This window comes from Oryzias latipes, chromosome 17, assembly GCF_002234675.1.
Source record: "Oryzias latipes chromosome 17, ASM223467v1".
NCBI lineage: Eukaryota > Metazoa > Chordata > Actinopteri > Beloniformes > Adrianichthyidae > Oryzias > Oryzias latipes.
The window spans coordinates 14,159,574-14,182,006 of NC_019875.2; the positions used below are offsets into that span (position 1 = coordinate 14,159,574).

At 41.3% G+C, this 22,433-nt stretch overlaps 1 protein-coding gene across 3 annotated transcripts; it reads left to right on the plus strand.

Moving 5' to 3' along the window:
* The first annotated feature begins 12,040 nt into the window (after positions 1-12,040).
* Positions 12,041-21,897, plus strand: LOC101167397 (nuclear receptor subfamily 2 group F member 6). 3 transcript variants are annotated; one of them, XM_020710859.2, is made up of 6 exons: positions 12,041-12,675; positions 12,913-13,544; positions 15,411-15,505; positions 19,195-19,526; positions 19,597-19,843; positions 20,437-21,897. In XM_020710859.2, the coding sequence occupies exons 2-6, from the start codon at positions 13,276-13,278 to the stop codon at positions 20,709-20,711; spliced, it is 1,218 nt and encodes a 405-aa protein (XP_020566518.1). In that variant the 5' UTR covers positions 12,041-12,675; positions 12,913-13,275; the 3' UTR covers positions 20,712-21,897. The 3 variants fall into 3 exon arrangements, with proteins under 3 accessions (XP_020566518.1, XP_004078947.1, XP_011484692.1); XM_004078899.4 differs by having other exon boundaries at positions 12,046-12,675; positions 19,192-19,526; XM_011486390.2 differs by lacking the exon at positions 12,041-12,675 and adding an exon at positions 12,682-12,803 and having other exon boundaries at positions 19,192-19,526.
* Positions 21,898-22,433: the final 536 nt, after the last annotated feature.

Genomic DNA, 22,433 nt, shown 5'->3' on the forward strand with positions numbered 1-22,433 from the left:
TTAAATAAATGCACATTTCTTTGAGTTAAAATATGCATTTATTTAAGAATGAGGAATCAGAAATAATAAAATTAAAACGAAAGTGTGCAATGCTGGGGGGAGGTTACCGCCATTTTTGTTTGTGGACGTGACAGGGTATGCTGCCATCACACCCACCGATGTGTCGAAGTGTCATTGGGCAAGACACTGAACCCCACCTTGCCTCTGGTGGGAGGTTGGCGCCAGTGTTTGGCAGCGGAGCCACCACCAGTGTGTGAATGTATGTGTGAATGTGTGTGTGACTGGGTGAATGGGTCTGCGACTGTAAAGTGTTTTCGGCCTTCAAGGAAAGTAGCCCTATAAAGGTATACGCTATTTACTATTTAATCACTTCTGCATAAATAAAGATTTAAAATAAGTTCACGAGCCCGTGAGGTTTTCAGGAAAAGCTGTACGAAAATCGACATATTCCAAAAGAAAACATTCCAATAAATTATTTATATAAATAAAACAGGTTGTAATAAGATTAAGATGCAATACATTCAATCAAAATCTGTAAAGTGAGTGGTGTTATCATGATAGGGGCTTGCCTTACTGGATGCAAGAAGAGACCAAGTCAAACACTAACCCAGTTTGTTCCACTGGACCAAACCATTAAATAAAGTCCTCCTTTTTGGTGTGAACAAAGCAGAAATAGTGGAAAGGACTCCTTAAAAAATCTAATTGTACATTACACTTTTTTTGAAGATAAAAATATGTTTCTGATAATTTAAGCCTGAAAGGTAAAACTTTTGAGCGGTAGAAAAACACCTGAAGAAGTATTCTTTTTCTCATGTGAATTCAGAGAGGGAGAGTGGTGTGACTGTTACGGCATAACTGAAGACACCAGCTCATGTGCAAGAACTGACAGGGGGAACACTACCACCTAGTGGAGAGGCATCTTCCCTGCAGCCTCTAACCTGTTTAATCAAAGCCCACAATTGTTCTAGAAATTCTCAGAAACATCCAAAGAAACTATAGAAGCACACGACAGACAAATGTTTCCAAAAATATCACTGTGTTGGTGGAGTATCATAAGTAAAGTAAAATTAGTGACCAGTTTTTCTTCTGAATTTTGATTTGAATTGGCTAATTCTTGCAGCCATCAGCACAATATGAACTATGTGTGTACTCTTTACTAATACTAGGGGTGTTTTGATTGATTGATCGACCTAATCAATGGATCGATTTATATTCTTACGATCCAAACAGATCAATCTGTCCGAGGCAACATATTAATCAAATCGACCGACATCAAAATAATCTAGATAAATATTGGTCTTGGAAAATACCATTTGGATTTAGGTACGGTAGGTTTATTTTACTATAATTTAATAACAACCAAGTGCATCACTTCAGAAAACATATGTGGAAACATGATCATACCATTATTACAGTCTAATCTGTGGAAACATTTTGCAAAGACATGTGACCATACAGTGTGGTTAAATGTTCTATTAATGTTTCATCTGGATTTTTTTGATGTGGAAAAAAACAGTGGGCTGAACTTTATCAAACTAAAATGTGAATGGATTTGCCATGAATTCTTGTTTTGTTTGTTTGTACACATATTTAATTTGACTATCTTGTAAGAAATCCAAGGAATCTGGAAAATCTGGAAAACTTCCCCTGCACTGTTCAGTACCAGATATTTATCTCACTGGTTGAATTTCTGCCAGAAGTTGTCCTGGATAGATTTTTGGTCAATGAATCGGATCAAAATAAACAAATATAAATTATGAATCGTATCAGCGACTGCCAATTACGATATGAATCGTTAAAAGGAATTGTAACGCCCCTACAATTCCTTTTAACGAAAGAAGAAGGAAGAGCAACATATCCACCAAGCCCTCCGAACCTGTGGATATCCCAAGTGGGCATTCACCAGATCCCAACATACAGGAAAACAAGACAAGAAGGAACAAGAGCCGAAACGTATATCTCAGGCCTGTCTGAAAAACTTAAAAGGATTTTCAAACAACATAACATCCCAGTTCATCTCAAACCAGTCAATACCCTCAGACAAAAACTGGTTCATCCAAAGGACAAAATTCCCAGCTACAAACAGAGTAATGTTGTGTACTCTATCCACTGCAAAGAGAACTGCAATGAACAGTATATAGGAGAAACCAAACAACCTCTACACAAGCGGCTTTACCAACATCGCAGAGCCAACCTAAGTGGACCTGAGTCTGCAGTGCATCTCCACCTGAAGGCCACAAACCACTCATTCGAGGACAGTGAAGTTCGAAATCTAGCCAGAAAGAAAGGATGGTTTGAGCGAGGAGTGAAAGAAGCCATCTTTGTCAAGAAGGATAAACCTTCTCTTAATAAGAATGGTGGTCTCAGGTTTATTCTTCCATCCATCTACGGCAGTGTCGTGAAACCTAAACAAACCAATCCAGTTCCACCTGAGTCGTTAACCGCTGAAAGAGAGGACCAATGTGGAGAGCGAGTCACTGGCTCTCCAACCCCCAGCTGAGGACAAAGGACTATTAACGACCCGAGACCATGTAGGATAAGTGGACAATACCTCCAGTTTCAGGTCTGACTCCTCCCCCATGAGCGCATATATATACCAGCTCTTAGACCAGCTAATTCAGAATTGACAAAGACTCTTGGATAAGAGGCGAAACGTCTTCTAACTTTAATAACCAAGTCCAGATGACATCCCCTAAACCTACTACAATGGAACCAACCTGGATGAATGAGAGTCTTCATAGACAACGCGCCTACTGACTTACAATATAGTCACTGACAGTTCAAACATGACGTAAAGATCTTTATCTAAACTGCTGTAGGTGACAGGGTTTGTGTGACACTAACATACAAAGTCCTTTATAATTCGAGTGTCGAAACGGTTAGTGCGTGTGTGTGTAGGCGGGTGCAGATTAGCTATTGTATTGACTAAAATCACGTCCAGGAGTTTGTGCCAGTTGCCATGACAACAGCTCAGCCTGTACACATCCTAAACTATCCTATAATGACAAATGGCAACTTCCCATTTTATTAGACACCTGTCCCCAATAATGAGATCATGTTTTTTTTTTATTATAAGTGTTTTTTAATATTTCATGAATTATTGCTCCAGGCAGTGGTTGGATGACGGGAAATGAAACTCCAACACGACTTTTGACGGGGAAGCCTTGCCTTGATTGTTTTCTCTGAAGGATCTGGTTGTCTTCAGGTGCAGGATCAGATGGCTTCCCTGAAGAAAAGAGTGGTTCACAGCAGACAATTCAAAGCAGTAAACCCCTTAATCAAACACCAACCTGAGCAAAGAAAAGCAAAAAGGTGCGAAATAATCAGTTTTGAGAGTTCAAAACATTTTCATCTGTTTTTTAAAATATTTTAGAAATAATCTTCCCTTCTGAACGAAGATCCACCAGAAGTAAGCAAATTCAAAATTAAGGCGTTCTGTGTGTTCCCATCAGACTATTTGAAATGCTAAATAGAGCACATGATGAACGCCTGAGAGATAATCCCTGGCTTCTCTGTCTTCAGCCCAGCAGATGTTTTCCCTTTGCCCCACACAAAAGGCCTCTGTTTTTGTTAGTGGGCTTGTCCATTCCTCAGAGGTCACAGGTCAGGGTGGTCTCAGGGCGGCGCTGTCACTGCGAGTCTCAACATCAGAGGGCCGATGGAGCGCAACGACAACACCAGAAGAGCCCGCAGATGTCTGCCTCATCAGCAGCCCTGCTCTCTGCGTGCTGAGAGCTCAGGGTTTCAGGCGTTGACCCAATGTTACCCATTTCAAAGGAACTTCCTGTGTGATTCATGTCTGGGCTGGCTCAGAAATTCCTGTAGCTGCTGCTGACCTTCAGGCAAAATTAAAGCAAGCTTTATCATCTCAAGCAGGGACTCAGAAACACATAAACATGAGCTTTTTGAGCAACTAAAATATATCAAGTTTAAAATATTAATTCACAGATCCTTAATACAACCAGTTCGTAATTGCAAAAACAAGGTTCTTAGGCATAATTATTTCATAATGAAAATAATTAAAGCTGCAAGCAGCGTTGGATGCCCTGCAGGCGCTACCCGCCCTTCCCACCCCCCATTTAGCCCTTTTTTACCCACCCTTACTGGCTGAGCGGCCGCTAAAGAGCCCTTCACTCTGTCCCTCTACCACCGTGGTCAGAGCTGGTTGTGACAAAATCATGAAAAAAGCCAGCTTTTCTGTTTGTTTAATCTCAATAGCAACCATTTTACTTTTAGGTCACTTGGGGTTGACAAACAGGTCTCTGTCATTTTTAGAAGAATCTGCAAAAGTACATTTTTGGATTTCCTTGGCAATGGAGATTTTTTTCTCGCCATCCCCAATATTCCTAATGTGTTCTTATTGTATGTCATGTTGTTTCGTTCAGCTAGAGCCAAGGATTCATGTATTAATTTTCAGAATATTCCGGTACAAATTGTCCGAGCAACAGGGGAACGTCACTTCGTGACCTCACCACGCTAATGCCGGAAAAAGTAAAATCCATCATTTTTTCCCAGGTAGCTTAGGTCACTCAAAGGCGCAGTAAGAAAGAAGAAATGTGAAAACAATCTGGTGCTTTCAGTCCATGTCTGTTTATTCACGGTCTGTCTAAAAATCAGAAGAAAAATATTTAAAAAGTATACATTTTTTTACACCCTGAAAGATTCCTAATGCAAGTATTCCAACATTTGCAAATGTTAATTTTTTTCCCGTCTTATATTCTTGAACAATTTGAACAGTCTAAAAGATTACTCTCACACATTTTACATTATTGATCCTTGAGCCATCATCATGTTACTTTTAGTTGTATATTTTTATTAACGAGGGCTCATTTGAATGAAACTTCTCCTAATTGGCTCTTTCCCAGTTACTTAATTCCTCTGAAATGAAACCGCTTTAAAGGACAGTGTACACCCCAGGATGTCCAAACAGGGCTGTTAATCAATAGTTTTTATTGTCTCTGGCTATCATGTTGTCTCTCTTGTCTAGATCAATGTCAGCCTGGGAAGCCTTTACTCTGTCCTGTGTTTAAAGGTCCATACACAGCACTGAGAAAATAGATTGATGTCTGTCAAGAAGCACGTGAATTAAAATGAGTACAATGCAGTCTTGAAATGATTCTACATGTATTTAATAAACAGGTGAAGCCTGAGATTCTGATCAAAACTGATTTCAAAAGGCACAAAAACTCAACTCAAAATTGATTAAAAATTGGCGTAAAATTAGACAAAGCTATTTTTTTCTGAAAAATGTCATGACAAATGTAGAACACCGTGGTAATAGGTTGATAATTAGTAGCTTGAGAGTAAAAATTAGCCATGAAATCAAAGATCCAAACATATGTCCGGCTTTTCATGCCTGATGTTGAGAAGACAATCAGTCCGTTTCTTTATATTACAAGTTTGGACAAATCTTTTGCAGAGATCAACTAAATTGATTTAAAAAATGTAGATTTAATTTATTTTTTAGGACACATTTTATGTGACTTTAAAGGGAATTTGCATGCGTCTCAGTTTTAGTTGTGGGTTTTTTAAACAACAAAAGCTTTAGAAGATCATCCTCTTAGAAATGCAAAAAAGTGTCACAATTTATTTTAAATATCTAATGTTTTCTGTTTTGCTTAACTTTATCTATATAAATAAAGTTTTTTAAAGCACTACTTAATTTATTTCTGAGCTTAAAATTCTGCTTCATCTGAGTTAATATAAGCAGAGAAGTTCAATGTATTTCAGCAAATGTCCAAAACGGGACTTGTGTGTGGTCTTTCTATCCTTAATGGCTTCATGACTGTATGCAAATGTTGTAAAAAGACTGTCGAGGGTCTTCAGACTAAAAATATCTCAAGCTGCTTGACTGCAGAACACCATCTTTAGAGACCATTTCACAAATCACAGGGTTTTTAAGGTACATGCTCCAGGTTGTGACTTTATTTTTGTGACGTTAATATATGTGGTAAGTCAAAGTACATCAATGTTTTTAATTTACTTGGGATAAAGCTTTTTAAGTTGAAGAAAATGTTTACATTTCCTTACTTTGTCCAAAATAAAATTCTCAAAAGTCTTACAAACCTGCTTTTTTTACCCTAGCAAACCCCTGATCTTTCCTTTTTCAAATGCATGACTCATCAAAATGTACCTGTTCATTACTTAAAGGGCGTCACCATGGTGACCTCATAAAAGAAAAAAAGCTACGAAGAAACTCGTATCATCCAATAAACACAAAACCACTTGCAGTTGATCTGCGTCATCGCCTCAACACATCCAGGCTATTGAAATGTCACCATGGCAACAATGCAGTCACGGCCAGTGTAAAAACATGGAAAAAATGCACTTTCACACACCTAAGCACAAATATCCTTGCACAGATTCAGAGACCCCACATATATATAAGTAATTATATGACCAAATCTCAAAACAATTATATTATGTTGGATTGACACCACAGAAGTTCCATTAAAAGTTGAATTTAAACTTAAAAAATTTGAAATTCTGGAAGCATTCAATTATACCGGGCCTTCCTTTGTTGGTGATTGATCAATTCCCGATTTGGATTGCTTTTTTCACAAAAAGCCGACTATTTGTTACGTGATGTGGCGCGATGCCCCAACTGTTGCTCCTTTGCATGCAGCCTGGCTGTTAGAAATGAGGAAATGAGACAACCAGAGCGTTGCATCCCACAGGCTTTTACATATCACCTGCACCCTTTGCACTCAATCAGAAAGGCAATAGTAAACGCACCTAGAGTGCAGTGTAAAGGCACCGTATGAAAGCATCATCCGTACGTCAAAAGAATGCGTTGTTGTTGTTCACCTTTCGGCATATCCTGTCAGGGGTCACCACAGCGAATCAGCTTTCACTGAGTTGCACATGAGGTTTGCCAGAGATTTTTATGCTGGATACCCTGTGATTTATCCGGGCTGGGGACCAGCACAGGGAGACCCAGACTTGGGCCCGTTGTTCCTGGGTCTTGACTTAGGACCCACACTGGATAAAGCTGATTGTGCCTCCTGGGAACAAAACCTTGGTTTCCCATTCACCAGTTCTATGTGCAGCCAACTGAGTCATCCAGCCAGCCCAGCTTTGTCATAAGAGTGCTTATATTATCCTTACAAATACAATACGCTTATCACATGTACATTGGACACTTCATCCCTTGAGGCGGCTGCACAAGACATCTATGCTCCCCTGAAGATGCGGCCGTACCTGTCTACGACCTTCCATGGGGGAGGAACTTTCCAAAAACCTGCTGCACCCAGATGTGTCCGCCCCTCGTGTGGGTACATGTGACTAAGGCCTTAGGTCAGGGGTCGGCAACCCAAAATGTTGAAAGAGCCATTTTGGACCAAAAAAACATGTCTGGAGCCGCAAAATATTAAAAGCCCTTTTTAAGCCTTAAAATGAAGGCAACGCATGCGATATGTATCTATATTAGCTATATTAGCCTATTATCAAAATGAGTAAGTTGCTACAAATACATTATTAGCATTCATGATTAAATGTTTATTTGCCCTGCAGTGCATTCTGCAGTGAAAGACGCGTCACGTGACTGCTCTGTTGTGCAAGTTTAACTTCATTACAATATTAATGAATTATGTTTCATTGCTTTCATAAAATTAAAGAAATGCAATAAAGAAATCCGATTTTTTACATAATTTTTATTTTGAGGATTCGGACAAAAAACAACTACAAAATGGGATGCATGACGTGCCCCTTCTCTGGGAACTACAGAGTTCAATGAAACGCAGCCTGCGTTTATAAAAAATAAAACAACAGCCTTGTGAAAGGGTAAAGTGTATAAAATCAAATTAATACAGTTGAGTTTGATTTCTGTGCAAATGCCAAGCAAGTCAGTGCAAGGGTAAAACTCAGCAGCATCCTCTTCTCTTCTTCGCTGTACATCTCTGGCAAAGACAGTCAGCTTGCGCTCGAATGACAGAACAGCTTCAAGCATTTGCGGCGCAGTGTTTTCCCGCCCCTGGAGACTTTCATTCAGCTCGTTTAGGTGGCTTGTCATATCCACCAAAATGTGCAGCTTTTCCAGCCACTCAGTTGCTGGTAGTTCAGGTCTTTGCTTTTTAGGAATGTTTTCACGTGTTCTAAACAGACGACAAGGCGACCTAAAACCTCACCCCTGGACAGCCATCTGACTTTTTTGTGTGGCAGGAGAACGGAATATTTGCTTTCAACTTTATCAAGCAATGCACAGAACTGACGGTGGTTCGATTTACATCAGCCACCTGCCTAGCGGTCCGCTGCCCTGCTGGTAGAAACGTGTGTCGCAGGCTACAACGCAAATCTTCGTTGAAAGAAATGTTGAAATTTAATATTTATTCTACACATTCTTACAGCATTGGAAAACCTTAAGAATGTTTGTGTCTTGTTTTTCCTCCTACAGAAACCATATTAAAACATAAAAGATATTTCTCTCCCCCATCTTTTTACATTTTCAAACATTTTTGAAAATGCTCCAGGAAACCACTACGGCAGCGCTAAAGAGCCGCATGCGGCTCCTGAACCGCGGGTTGCCGACCCCCGCCTTAGGTTAACAGAACCTACCATCCATGATGGGAACAAACTCCACTGGGAGTCAAATTAGACTTTAAGCTGCTCCTAGAATTTGTTGTGATAATTAACTTCTGCACCATCTATTGTTTGAGTGAAAGATTTGGACTGCTCTCAGGCCAAATGAAAAACATTGTGACTATCACAACTCTGCCTCTGTGCCATCTTCAAACCTTTGGCTCATAAAACTGGCATCTGAAGATAACACAGGGGATTGTTTTTACCAACAGATTAGTGGAAGAGTTCCTCGACAAATTTTGTAATGTTATTGGTAGAGAGGAGTGATGCAAAACCACCTAAAAGCCCCAAGGTAATTCCAAAGCAGAACTTTGTCCCTGACGCACAGAGATTTCTCCAGCCTCCCATCTGGCAGATGATAACGTTTACAGTTTTTAAGATTTTAAAGCTGCATGATTTTAAAGTTTATATTTTTACACAGTCTTTCACATAGTTTGAAAGTTAGCCATCTTTACTTCATTACTTGCCTCTCAACACCTTTTTTAAGGCAAATTAAATATCAGTCAACCTAATAATTTGAAAAATGTAAAAAAAAAAAATCTACAACCATAATGAAAATGCACACATTTAGTTGTGGATTTCTGAATAAACATATGAAATTGTGGTTTCTCTTCTCAAGTCAAACTTTTAATATGTTGTTCTTTGTCTACAAGCAGAATATGTGATTGATTGATTGATTTTTTTTTTATTGATTGGTTGATTAATTGGGTTTATTTTAAGCATTAATTGTAGGCAAGACAAAAAAAATTACACAGATTTATCAAACTCGTTACAGAAATAACGAAATGCAAAAACAAAAAACAAAGACACACTTAAGTTTAATTTGATTCATCAAATATAGTTATTAGTAACTAAAGGTAAGTAGAGCTTGATTTATTGCTTGAAAAGGCGTGGGAAGAAATGAATTTATGTAATCCAACCCCAACTGAGACATTGTATGTTAAAGTTTTGCATGATTAGCAAAAAACATCCCTTTGCTTTTATTTAGGTTCAAGGATAGTTTGTGTGTAATCCATCCATGATTTTATTTTGTTTAACTCTGTCTTCATCGCATTGATAAGTTACCTATGGTTGTCTGTAGATAGAATATATTTGTGTCATCAGCAAATAATATGAGTTTTAAAAGTTTTGAAACATTGAATATATCATTTATGTAAATATTGAACAGCAGTAGGCCCATAATTGATCCTTGTGGGACACCACAACTTATCTCCTTGGGGTTTTGATGTAAATTTATCAATTTTGACAAATTATTTTCTTCCCATTTAAAAAAATTTTGACCCAATTTAGCGCTAGTCCTCTTTTCCCATTCATTTCAAGTTTGTCAAGTAGGATGTAATGATTGACATGATTGTCCAGAGCATTTGGGATTTCCTCTACAGCATCAATGATAGCCCTTGGAAATGGGAAAAATGTGGGAATATGTTCAAAAGATGATGATAAGAGATAATGAGTAGTGCTTACAATTCTAAAAACAGCAGCTTAAAGGGAGTGTAAAAAATAAAAATAAAAAACAGCCTTTTTTGGCTGTCTTGGATTTCTGGATTCCTTACAGCATGAAGGACCTCTCAACTTTTAAGTTCATAGGTCATGTCATCTCTGACCCTTGTAGTCATAAAACTGACACAAACATGCATGCATGGAAGTAATAAATGACTGACAGGTGGGAATTTCAGAGGGTTGCATACCTCTCTCCTGAGCATTTGGCCTTTAGAGAAAAGTTACAATAAAATCAGCTGTAGAAAAAGTAATGCAGCCTTACAATTAAGTTGTAAATTGAAAAACTAAAGTATGAACACTTTTAGAGTAATATGAGCTCAACCCAAATGTAGATGATTTATTAGCCCCCAGACTCAAAACGAGGGATTAACAGCCCCATCTTCTCAGACACAAGCAGTCTTTTACGAGCAGCCTTTATTTGACAAGCCTAATCTTCCTGAACACAAGCGGTGACAATGAGCCCGGACAAAGAACTAATTAAAGGGACTTTCCTTCAAATTAACACAAACATTCTCACATACAACCCTCTGATGACCCATTAGCTGCACAAAAGGCAGGGACAGGGCTTCTCATTCACGCAGGCATGGATGTGCCTTGCGCTCTCCAGGGGGTGAGAAGCGTAGTTTAGATTTAGGAATGCCATAAAGCTGCATGTGGGCCTGTCTGCTCTTTAGATTAAAGGCCCACTCCGATGAAAATGGTGTTTTTAACATCTTCTTGAGGCATTTTTCTGATGATAGAGAACATATATGAAGAAAATTAAACTTAAAATTGCATTTTGGAGTATTTTCTATTCAAATTGTTGTTAAAAAATGATGTTTGATGAAGATGGATCTAGTTGTCCACATCCATGTGAGTCTTCAGCTTCCTCATCTGAGCTAGCATCTGGCTCAAAACGATACAGCTGGATAGTTCCAATAGTACTCGCCATTTTTGTTGCATTGATAAAGTTAAGACCGAAATTTCATACATGGACAATGTGTAGTTGTATTTAGTAGCTGTGAGACACGGCCTCTAGGTTGGGGGTGTGAAGCATTCTAAACTTGCATGTAAACATAGAGCTCTCAGCAACGGGAAGGGGGACGGGATTGCTCCAGTCGACAGTCCCACCCACGTAGAAACTATGTCCTAGAAAACAACACAGGTTTTTAGAATTAGCCATAAAACAACGTAACCATAATTAAAAGACCACTGGGAAAGCTATTGAAATAGATCAAAAATGATCAAAGGTTTAAGAAGAAATGCATTATGGAAAGCAGGCACGCTTTGATCTGTCTGTATCTGGGTCTGCACACCCGGCGACCCCCTCTTCACAAGAAGGCTGCACTTTTACAAGCAGATTTCTCCCTTATCTCCCAAAGCTCTTATCTTGAGTAGCGTCTTCTCCTCCCTTTTCTTTTTTTTATTATCTGCATTTGACCCTGGGCTTCTAAGCGTGACTGCGGTACAAAAGTCGGTTTGACCTCTCGGTTTAACCTCCAGCACCAATCAACATGTGCTCAACGAATGACCATGAACAATAACCAAAACAATGCAATCTGTTTTTTTTTTTTTTTTGTAAATTGAATTAAATTGCTCTTTTTGCAGCTGAAGATGCATCATCGTGCCAGGAAGTAACCGCTGCTTTGCTCCTAATGAGATTGCCGAGAAGTAAAACAACCCAGATGCAGAATTGAATTAATTTTTTTTCACCAGACAAAAAAAAAAAAAGGGACAAACAGACGTTCTCTTGTCTTGGTTGCAAAGGTTTCTTTCTTTTTTAGGCCTGGGGGGTCATGCTCTCTACATCTCTGAGGAGACATCCTCCACATTCTTCCTGAGTGTGTGTCTGTTTGTGTTCTCACTGCCCCACAAAGCTTTGCTCTTTGACTCCAATCGCCATATAAGGCAGGCGGCTCCATGGTAACCACAGGGCTTGAATAGCGGTGTCAAATCCCTTGGAGCACGCGCGCACACACGCACACACAAACACGCAGACTGCCCCCTCCCCCTTTACATACAGCCCTGCTCCCTCTCTGAAACACCGACAAGAAGAAGGGAGCAAAAAAAGAAGAGAAAAAACTATCTTTCTCTGCGTTTTCTGTCTGATTTGTGGACTGTGAAGCCGCATCGACACGGGCGCAAAAAAAGAGAAAAAGGGGGAAGCAGATAGTCCACCTTCCCCATCCCTCCTCCTGCAGGGAACGGCCTCATTATAAACATTAGAAAGGCTGCGCCGCGACTCATTAGTTCTTGGTGGGCAAACACCGACAAAAGACCGGGGGAGGAGAGGGCCCGCGTGAGCACCCGGGGGGGGGACCTATAGCCGGCCGCAGGGACGCTAGCAAGGAGGAAGGGAGCCGCGCGGGGGAACACACAAGGCCGGATCTACTTGTATGTTTTGGACGGGCTACTCCGCCGTTGTGAAAAAAAAGACACACGGTCACAGGGAAAAAAGCGGCAGTTCGTCCTCCTTGCTTTGTTTCATGTGGAATATCTTCAGCATGCTTCAGCTGCGAGGACTGTCCGCCCGAATGGAAGGAGCACGTCAGGCGAGAGCGGCTTATTTTTCTCCGGCGGGGGAAGCCATAACCGCGGGGCTTCGTTGTTTGGTCTGAGGTAAGCTCGATTCACGTTAGCACTCGTGAACAATGACCTCCGAGATCAGAAACGCTAGCGCGGGAGGCGCTAGATGTGGGTGCTTCGTCTTGTCCCGGCAAATGCGAAGGCAGGCGAGCTCCGCCGAGGTGCATTGATTCAGCCATTACTGTTCCTACAGAGACATCTATGCGCTAATGATGTCATTTTCTGTGAATGTGCTCCGTCTCATGTCTAAACCCCATGCTTTCTTTTTAGGGGACCTCTTTTTGGCCAAATCCACGCATGCCCATTTGGAACCACCGCACGCGCTGGGTTTAGGACACGACACGCGGAGGTGGCGAGAATGAAGGCAACTCCAACAGTAAAATCGACGCCAAAGTAAAAAAGTTTCCACGTTGAGACTGTTTCCAGGTCACAGTGGAGTGGGAGGAGACTGAACCGCACTTTTTAAATGTTTATTTGTTTTCCTTTATTACCGAACCGCCCCCCTCTAAATATTATTGTCCCCTAACTAAGTCTACAAACGACGTTAGTTTTGTGGCTCCTATGCTCCCTTGACAGCAGCCACACGTTTTGGCCTGCGTGTCTTTTCTTCCGCGGGGGTTCCGTGACCAAGCGATGGCCATGGTGAGTGGGGGCTGGGGAGATCCAAACGGGGGCACCAACGGGTTAGGGGACAAGGGATACCTCAAGGGGGAGGAAGAAGACGGCTCTCCACAGGCCGGGGGCAGTGACATGGAGGCCGGGGACGACGACAAGGCCTGCGTGGTGGACTGCGTGGTGTGCGGGGACAAGTCCAGCGGGAAACACTACGGCGTGTTCACGTGCGAGGGCTGCAAGAGCTTCTTCAAGAGGAGCGTCCGGCGAAACCTCAGCTACACTTGCAGGTGAGTTGACAGTTTAAGGTTCTTTTCTTTTAACATAAATAGGATTTTTTTTCTATCTATTTAACAATATGTATTAGTTAGTGTTTCAGTAGATGTTCAATTAACCAGCTTTCTTTGGAACATGGTCGCTGCCACGTAATACGGAACGCTTTTTGACTTGGGTTTGTCCGAATCACCCCCCCCCCCCTTTTTTTTTGGTTCCATCCCCTTAAAAAATGAAATGACCCTGCCCATTGAATGTCATGTAGTGGACATAATGCATTATGGGTAGTAATGTTTTGCTGTGTTCTGGTAGTTGAGTGGTGTGTCAGTCTTGATTGTTGTTGTGATATTTATTTGTTGTGATCATTTCCACCGTGAGTGAGTTGGGTCCTCACAGAATTTACGCTGTACTGCCAGCAGCGTATGTAGTGTTTCTGTTAAAGGTGCAGCAGATATTTTGCATTGAGGATTTAGGTGTTTTGACATTTTGTTTCATCTGGTGTTTCAAATGGGTTAAATAAATAGGAAACATAAAAAAACTTATAAATGTTCTGCTTTCTTTATAATCTCATTCCAAAAAAAAGTCATGGAAAACATCGGATACTTTCAAGTCAAGTGGCGCGGCCACCTATCAAAAAGACATCCGGTACTTTCTTAAGGCGAAAGCACCAACCGCTAAATTCAAACCTGCAAGCTTGCAAAGTAAAAAGACAAAAGAAAGTTTCTTTACAGAAAAGAGCCTTTGAAGTCTTTATGCCTAATATGAATGTGTTGTTCCAACACACCATAATAGTAATGCATAAAATTCAACAACCGACTGGAGGTTGCTGCAATTAAAGTTCACTTAACGCTTTACATTACAGCCTCGTACAGGCCGGTATGTTTGACATCAAACCGGTCCGTCGTCTCTGAAAGGTTAGGGAGCACTGGTTTAACCCTTGTGCTATCCTTGGCACCTTAACATGGTGCAAAGCCATGGAAAGAAACAATTCAGAATGTGAACAAGCAGAGCTTCTGTAACCCTTGTGCTATCCTGGGCACTTTAACATTGGGAGTTGGGTCATCTAGACCCACTAGACAGTGCTCTGAACCTTTTTTCTTCAACGATTTGTGATCTTCACTGGTGTCCATGGATTACATGAAATCTTTCCACCTTTATCCACCTTTGTCATGGTAGGGAGAACACGTCAATGCAAGGGTGGGGTCATCAAAGATAGCACAAGGGTTAAGAGACGCATCAGGGTCAAATCCTTCCTTTAGTACTTTTTTGGCAGCAGTCATGCAGAGGAATCCCCGGATGGGGAGATTATCCAGTCCCAAAATTCTCTGCTCATGGCGTTTAATGAGCAGAGCAATGACTGCACCTTTACTAAAGAATCAGCAAAGTCACACCAACTTATTTCTAAGTTGCTTTGTGTTTAGTAAATGCAATGTGTTTTCTGACCATCTGTGTTTTATGTGTTCATTCATGCTATGAAAGTGTTGATTAAAAAAAAAAGGTTTATGCTTAAATATTTACATGTGATGCAGCCTTCAAGTGTTTTTCTCGTCTTCCATTTTTGTATGTTGATCTGTATGGATATAGTGAAATCATATCTGTTTCTTCATGCATTATTTACACTGCTGCAGGACAGATCCACAGATCTTTTTCTATGTAATTGTCCTGATGTTTCCAATTACGTACGAGGGACCAATATAGACTCTTCCTGCAGAAAGACTGCCAGGGCTCTGAGTTTAGAATGTGTGACCAGATTTAAAGATATAAGATTTCAGAGGTCGGACTTTCTTTAAAAGCTCAATAGAAAGTGTGGTGTAGACAGTCGCTCTTCTTAACACTAATAATATCACTTCTAGGGTTTCTTTACAGTCTGTTTGTTTTTTCAGGTCAAACCGAGAATGTCAGATTGACCAGCACCACAGAAACCAGTGCCAGTACTGCCGCCTGAAGAAGTGTTTCCGTGTCGGCATGCGCAAAGAAGGTATCTGTTCGTTCAGCAATGATGCATTCAGAAACGGACAAAGGATTTGACAAAATGTATAAATCAGAAGCGGAAACTCTATTTGGTTAATGCTACAGCCGCATTACCATCTCTGTTCTTTCAAGCTAAGTGTGTATCTACTCAATGCCACATTCTAAGTGGTTTAATAGAGTTCTGCCTCAGAGTGACTGAGAAGAAAAACCATTGACACTTCGTCCAAATGCTTTAAGCCAGGCCTTGAAGCTACAGGAACCCACAGATTAGTCAGTTCGATCAGGAAGAATCCACTGTGACGGTTTGGTGTTACGCAGTTAAAATGTCAGCCATTATCATGTGCCTGAAAATCTCCATCAGAAAAAGGATATAAACAAACAGATCTACTGTTGTTTTCTCCTGATCTCATGGGGGTATTCAAGAAAGCATGATTAAACTACCTTGACTTTAATCCAGAACTCTGGCTGAAATCCGCCTGAACTTGCTTACTCTGGGTATGTCGGTTCCAAAAGACCAGATATGAGTTAGAATAATTACGCTCGACTTGGTAACCCTGGGTTAATGCACATCCACAGCAAGTACATACAGACATTCTCAATGGATCGCTGATTTCCGGAGTCACCATGGAAACGCGTGGAGAAAAAAAGAGCGCTATACTGGTCTGGGATTTTAATGACGGCGTATGAAGATTAAACGTCCATCAAAAAAGGAATACGGCGGTATCAGCAAAAAGAGTTTCTGCTTGGAGAAAAAGAACGGACAAAGCAAACGCAGGAGTTTCTGATCTTATTTTCATTGTGACGCATATATATTCAGAGATATATATATATTTATATAAACTAAATGTAATATTACTCCAATTCAATTAAATGTTTTTTCTTCTCAATATATTATAATTCTTGAACTCTCATATGTCTAAGTTTAAGCCTGCAGATATTCTCATTTTATAACAATAAAATGAATGAAAGAAAACGGATTTGAATTATGAAACCATATCTCTGAATTTATCTTGACTCAACCACGTAGTAGAGGTGCTATATAAACTCATCATCCTCCCCTTCCCTCTCACTCACGGTGCAGAAAGAATTAAACATGGTAGGACAAATAACTCGGCAAAACACAGTAAAACAGCGACAACTAAACACATTTGGTCAAAAATCCAGACTTAAACCCAAATCCGTCCAGACAGCCAAAGGGAATGGTATCCCACAATCCCTTGCGGTGCCGATCTAACAGCAGCAGCAAAGTTTCACCTACTTAATTGAATTCATTTAAATGAAAGTAATATAAATGTCTGATAACAATGTGTTATTTTTAAGCTGACTTAACAAAAAAGAATTGATTTATCTTAACTCGTCTCGTTGCAAATAATTAAGTTAGATCAACAATGTAAAGTTTTTTTCCCAACATCCATACGTGGTCTTATCACCCTCTCACGGTGGAAAAAGTATTATCTGAGCTTCTTTATCCACTAAATCATCTTCAAATGGACACGTCATGCTGCTTCCCCTCTCTGTAAACAAACTAACCTTCAACTAAACCTGCTCCAGACCAGGTTATGTTCAGAGCATGAGTTGCCATGGCAACTTGACCTACCCTGAAACATACCTCCATTTCTGGAACCGAAAGCTGAGGTTATCAACTTCCTTAGCCTCAAACTTACCGTGGGAGCTAGCATAACCTGCTTTCTTGAATACTCCCCTGATCAGTGTGCTAATGATCACTGTTGCCAAACCAGCTACCCAATGAGGTCAGAGGTCATTTATACAGGAGCATGTATCCAATGTTGATTCAATGTTTCGCCTTGTGTCAATTGGTATTTTTGTATTCAAGCTCAATGCTCCACATTTATTTGCTTTGAAAATAGTTTTCTACAAGATCAGATATGAACTCATGAATACACAAGTTTAGAGGCCGTACTGTGTTCATCACCAGCTCTAAGGTCAGAACACCAAATCCTGTAGGCCTCCTTCCCATCAGTCGTCCACGATTCTGTTATTTGTACTCATTCAGTTGTATTGTTTTTTAATGCAATTCTCTCGATTATAAATTCTCTGGGTTACTCAGGGAGACAAAAGACTAAAGTTAAACCTTTTTTTCCCCTCTTACTAATAAAAAATACCTCTGAAGTCAGTTTCAGATTTACCCCCTCAAAAAAAGTAAAACATGGAGGATGTTATGCTCTGAAAATGCTAAAGATAATCCAACATGAAGCTTAAATTGTTTAGATTTATTCAATAAAAAAACAATGGTAAATAACATTTAGGACTGTCAACCAAATAACTTTTATTTTACCTCACCTTTGTACTACATCCAATCCATTCATCAATACAGTTCATGTAAATATCTTGTTTCAGCACTGCACTGGCATTGACCCTTTAACACTGGAGGTGTCGCACCACCATTCTTTGATCGTTTACAGGAATCTGCTGATTCTGACGTGGAGATGACCAGCTTTTCATTTCTGCCTTCTCCTCAACAAAATCAGCTGATTTCCGTCGATTGTGTCATCACTTTGCCGCTGTAAAGTGTTGCATGTCTGCGCAAGGCCGCTGGAATCGTGTCGATTACGTAAACGGTTGCCGTTATGCTACGTTTATACTGGCCATGTGACGCGTGTTTAAGAACGCGCTAAATGCACGTTTATCCCACGGTGTCTAAACTGGACCGTCGCTGCCCGATACAAGCGCATGGACTACCAGCTGCAAGAGGCTCGGTGCGAAATGTTGCAGCGGTTCAAATCTTGTGATTCTTGCGGCAGGTTTCATCTTTCACAGCTTTATTCTAATAAATGAAAGATTTGCTGTCATACAAAAGCGGACACAAAATGGAATTATTCATATCTCCTTTATGATCAATTTTCAAACAGTTGGCGCTTCCGTGAATGCAAAAGAACGCCACCCAATCATCACTACCAAACCCTGATTGGTCAAAGGTCGACGTGGTTTAACTGTCGACACACGTTCAATAGACCAACATTTTGCGCTTGTAGAAACTTGCCCCACATGAACACGGAATTTTAAATGTGACTTCTTTTTTAAGTGGTCTCTTAAATGCATGTTGTCGAGGTCGGTGTGAAACCTTTACGGTAGTTAAAAGAATGTCGACACTAAAGCTGAAGCTTTGCTGTTAAAGGCTTAAGACATGCTGACTTTCATCCACACCCTTTTGGTCTCAGGATTGCTTTCCGCAGTGTGCAGCCAAAGAGAACATGTATGCATTTAAAGCGTGTTCATAATCAGGTGTAGGTGCTGGTTGCACACAGAAATGGCAATGGTTTCAAAACAAGGATCTGACTAAATGGTGGTTTAAGGAAAACGACTCGGCAAACAGAGTTTTTAGTTTTCACAATCAGTTTGTTTCGTCTGAATTTTCTGTTTCTTTTTCCCCTCAGAACAACTTCCCTATTTTCTGATCCTTGTTTCTTTTTCCAGGAACTGACTTCCCCACATTTTCTGCTCTCACTGCGATGTGTTGACATACAATTTTACTCTGGATGCCGTCATATTTTATATTTAAAACAGTCCTTTCAGTTTTTTATCCACATTAGTTCTCCAGAGTTGAAATGAAACCAGGTCAAATTCCTTTAGTCCTAATCTGCAGAACTCCTGGTTTGATCTGTTTCTCCCTCTCTTCTCTCACTCCCCTCCTCTCCCATTTACCCCCTCTCTGTCCCCCAACCCAACTTACAGCAGTTCAGCGCGGTCGCATTCCACCCCAGCCGAGTCTCAGCCCCTCCATCACACCCATAGGTGGCACTAGCAGCCTGGCAGGTGGAGAGTTCTACAATAGCAACAACAATGGAGGAAATGGCGGAGGCCAGCCAGTGTCGGAGCTCATCTCTCAGTTGCTGCGGGCTGAGCCGTACCCCAACAGCCGGTTCGGACACCAGTACAACCAGCAGACCGGGCCCGATAATGCAATGGGCATCGACAATATCTGTGAGCTGGCCGCCCGTCTGCTCTTCAGCACGGTGGAGTGGGCCAGGAACATCCCGTATTTCCCGGAGCTGCCCGTGTCCGACCAGGTTGGACCTGATAATGTCTGTTCTTAAGACCCAAAAAGATGCGGTACCCACTGACTTTTCTCATCAACAGGTGGCTCTGTTGAGGCTGAGTTGGAGTGAGCTTTTTATCCTAAATGCAGCCCAGTCCTCTTTGCCGCTGCACATGGCGCCGCTGTTGGCGGCCGCTGGCTTCCACTCGTCACCCATGTCCGCGGAGCGCGTGGTGTCCTTCATGGACCAGGTGAGGATGTTCCAGGACCAGGTGGACAAGCTGACCCGGCTGCAGGTGGACTCTGCAGAGTACAGCTGCCTCAAGGCCATTGCTCTCTTCTCACCAGGTGATTCTTGGCTCCTGAGCGCCCTCTGGTGTTGGTTTATGGCACTGACAGCTTCACTCCGAATGTTGTTGTTACGACACTTAAGGAAATGCAACAGAATCATAGAAATAATTAGTATTCTTTTTAAATTAAAAGAAACTTTTTTTTGGGGTAATTCTACAAACTAAGATTTTCCTATTATTTCTTAAATTATTTTTTTTCTGCCATTTTCTGTAAGTCATTATTTTGGAAGTCTTTTGTTTTGAGTTTTATTCTTTTTATTACAACATCCATGTATGGAACTATCTGGTGTTTTATCTAGTTTTATATTTGAATGCATTTATTTAGATTAATATTACAGTTTTTAATGACACTCCAGTCCAATCCAGTCCAGGGTTTAACCCTGAATGCAGAAAGGGCATTTGCTAGTCATTTGTGGTCCTGTAATTGATCTAAACAGTGTAAATGATCATTAGGCATGTACAGAGTCAGAAGTTGTATTTAAATGTGTCCTTTGGTTTTGTCCTATTTGCTGTGGTTTTGATTTCCTTTCATCACGACTCTTTATGTAACCTGCCCACACGATGAAGTAACCTCCTCCTCCTCCCTCTCAGACGCCTGCGGTCTGACAGACCCGGTTCACGTGGAGTCTCTGCAGGAGAAGGCTCAGGTGGCTCTGACGGAGTACGAGAGGATGCAGTACCCCAGTCAGCCTCAGCGCTTCGGCCGCCTGCTCCTGCGGCTGCCTGCCCTGCGCGCCGTCCCCGCCAACCTCATCTCCCAGCTCTTCTTCATGCGGCTTGTCGGGAAGACACCCATCGAGACGCTGATCCGGGATATGCAGCTCTCCGGAAGCTCCATCAGCTGGCCGTATGTCCCGGGACAGTAGCTCTGTGGCGGCCGACAAGCCCTGCCTGGGATTAGTGACTAAAAAAGGGACCGAGATGAAACCTCCGGAGTTCTCATGATCCATCTGTGGTTCTCCAACGGCAGTGCCAGCTGATCCTCGCATGCTCTGTACTGAACGCGCTCAGTTACCCCTCCGCGTGGGCCTCCAGAGGAGAGGGCAGCTGGCGCCAGGGCAGGGGGCCCAGCCCGGTCCTACCGGTGCCAGGCGTCCGGCCGGAGTCCAGCTCATCCCGCTGGGCAGCGATATGGCCTCCAGAGCCCGGCATGCCATCACCCACACGCCACGCTCAACAGCAGAAACTGCATTCAAACTTGCAGAACCCGTGCTGTCCCGGCAGTTTCCATCTTCCATTCGTGTTTGAGTGTACCGGATCACGGCAGCAAACTAAAGGCTCCGGATTCAACTTTGAAAAACCCGGCGTCTGCCGAACCCGCAGAGAAAGAACTGAGGAAATGTCACCAAAGCCGACCTCAGAAACTGATGCTCCCCATCAGAAAGACGTCCGACCTTTGTCGCTGGTGTGGTCAAAGAACACAAAACGTTTCCATGACAACAGATGAATACCTCACTAGACATCAGAATGCTTTAGTGCAACATTTCCTAAACCTCTGTAAGATTTCTTCACCAGAATTCGCCTTTTTAATGGCCGCCCTCGGGGGGCGGGGCATCTGTGGATCATGAGTCTTAAACGCATCACATGCATTTGTGCTGTATCTTTTTTATGAATGCCTTTTTACTTTCTAACGGAGTCTAATTCGGATCAAACCACATGAGCTGATCAGATTTTTTTAAGCAGTTAAACCTTTTTCTCCTATTATTTACACTCAGCTGGTATTTATATAACTTTTTGCATGTTGGAATGGAGGTTTCCCTCTCCCTTTACTTTCTGTAATTAAACTGCATATAAATATTAAAGTATTCCTTTCACAGCTGGCTCTGGCTAGCTCCTAAATGTTTCTTTTCCTGTCTGTAAAAACATGGAACGCCTCTGAAGATGTGTGGTTATCCGCCGCGGTGAATGATGTTCTAACTGGATGTGGATCCGGTGGAGAGAACTTTTCATGCCATAACATTTCATGCATGTGATGAGTGTTGCAAATGAGGAAAAAAAAAAAAGCTGCACATGCTCCAAAACGTGAAAGCATTTAATAAAAAAGAAAAAACATTTGCCTTTTACATCCTTGTCTCACTCATTTAAGGTCGCACAGCTATTGCAGAGGAAAACGTCGAGAAATATTAGTGAGTTACTGGAAATTTGATGCTGAAAACATTTTGTTTTAAGGAATGCTGAATAAACATTTAGGTAAAAATATGAAAATAGATTTGCAGTAGGCCTGCACAATATACCGCAAATTTATCGTTATCGCAATATCCAGCTCTGCAATAGGCATATCGCAAAAGACTGCGAATATCGCAATAAATCGTCAACCCAAAATGTGTTGAAACAGTCTTATGGCAGCTTGACGCTTTTAACGAATCAAATAAATCCCTTTATGCTTTGACCAATCAGATGGACTCCTTCCCATTGTTTACCAGATGGAGGCCTATTATGTTAGATGTTTGTCACCTATGTCGATGAGGGTCATTTGGAGTGTAATTTTAAACTGTTTCTAATGAAATGGGAATGGTGTTTTTGGCATTTTTCTATTTTTTTATATACCGCAAATTATATCGTTATCGCAATATTAATCTCTAATATCG

What these genes read in the sequence shown, in the direction of transcription:
- LOC101167397 (XM_004078899.4), top strand. Translation starts at nt 13,276, where the DNA reads ATGGCCATGGTGAGTGGGGGCTGGGGAGATCCAAACGGGGGCACCAAC. An exon ending in TGTCGGCATGCGCAAAGAAG is followed by an intron (nt 15,506 to 19,191) that starts GTATCTGTTCGT and finishes CCCAACTTACAG; the next exon opens with CAGTTCAGCGCGGTCGCATT. An exon ending in CATTGCTCTCTTCTCACCAG is followed by an intron (nt 19,844 to 20,436) that starts GTGATTCTTGGC and finishes CCTCCCTCTCAG; the next exon opens with ACGCCTGCGGTCTGACAGAC.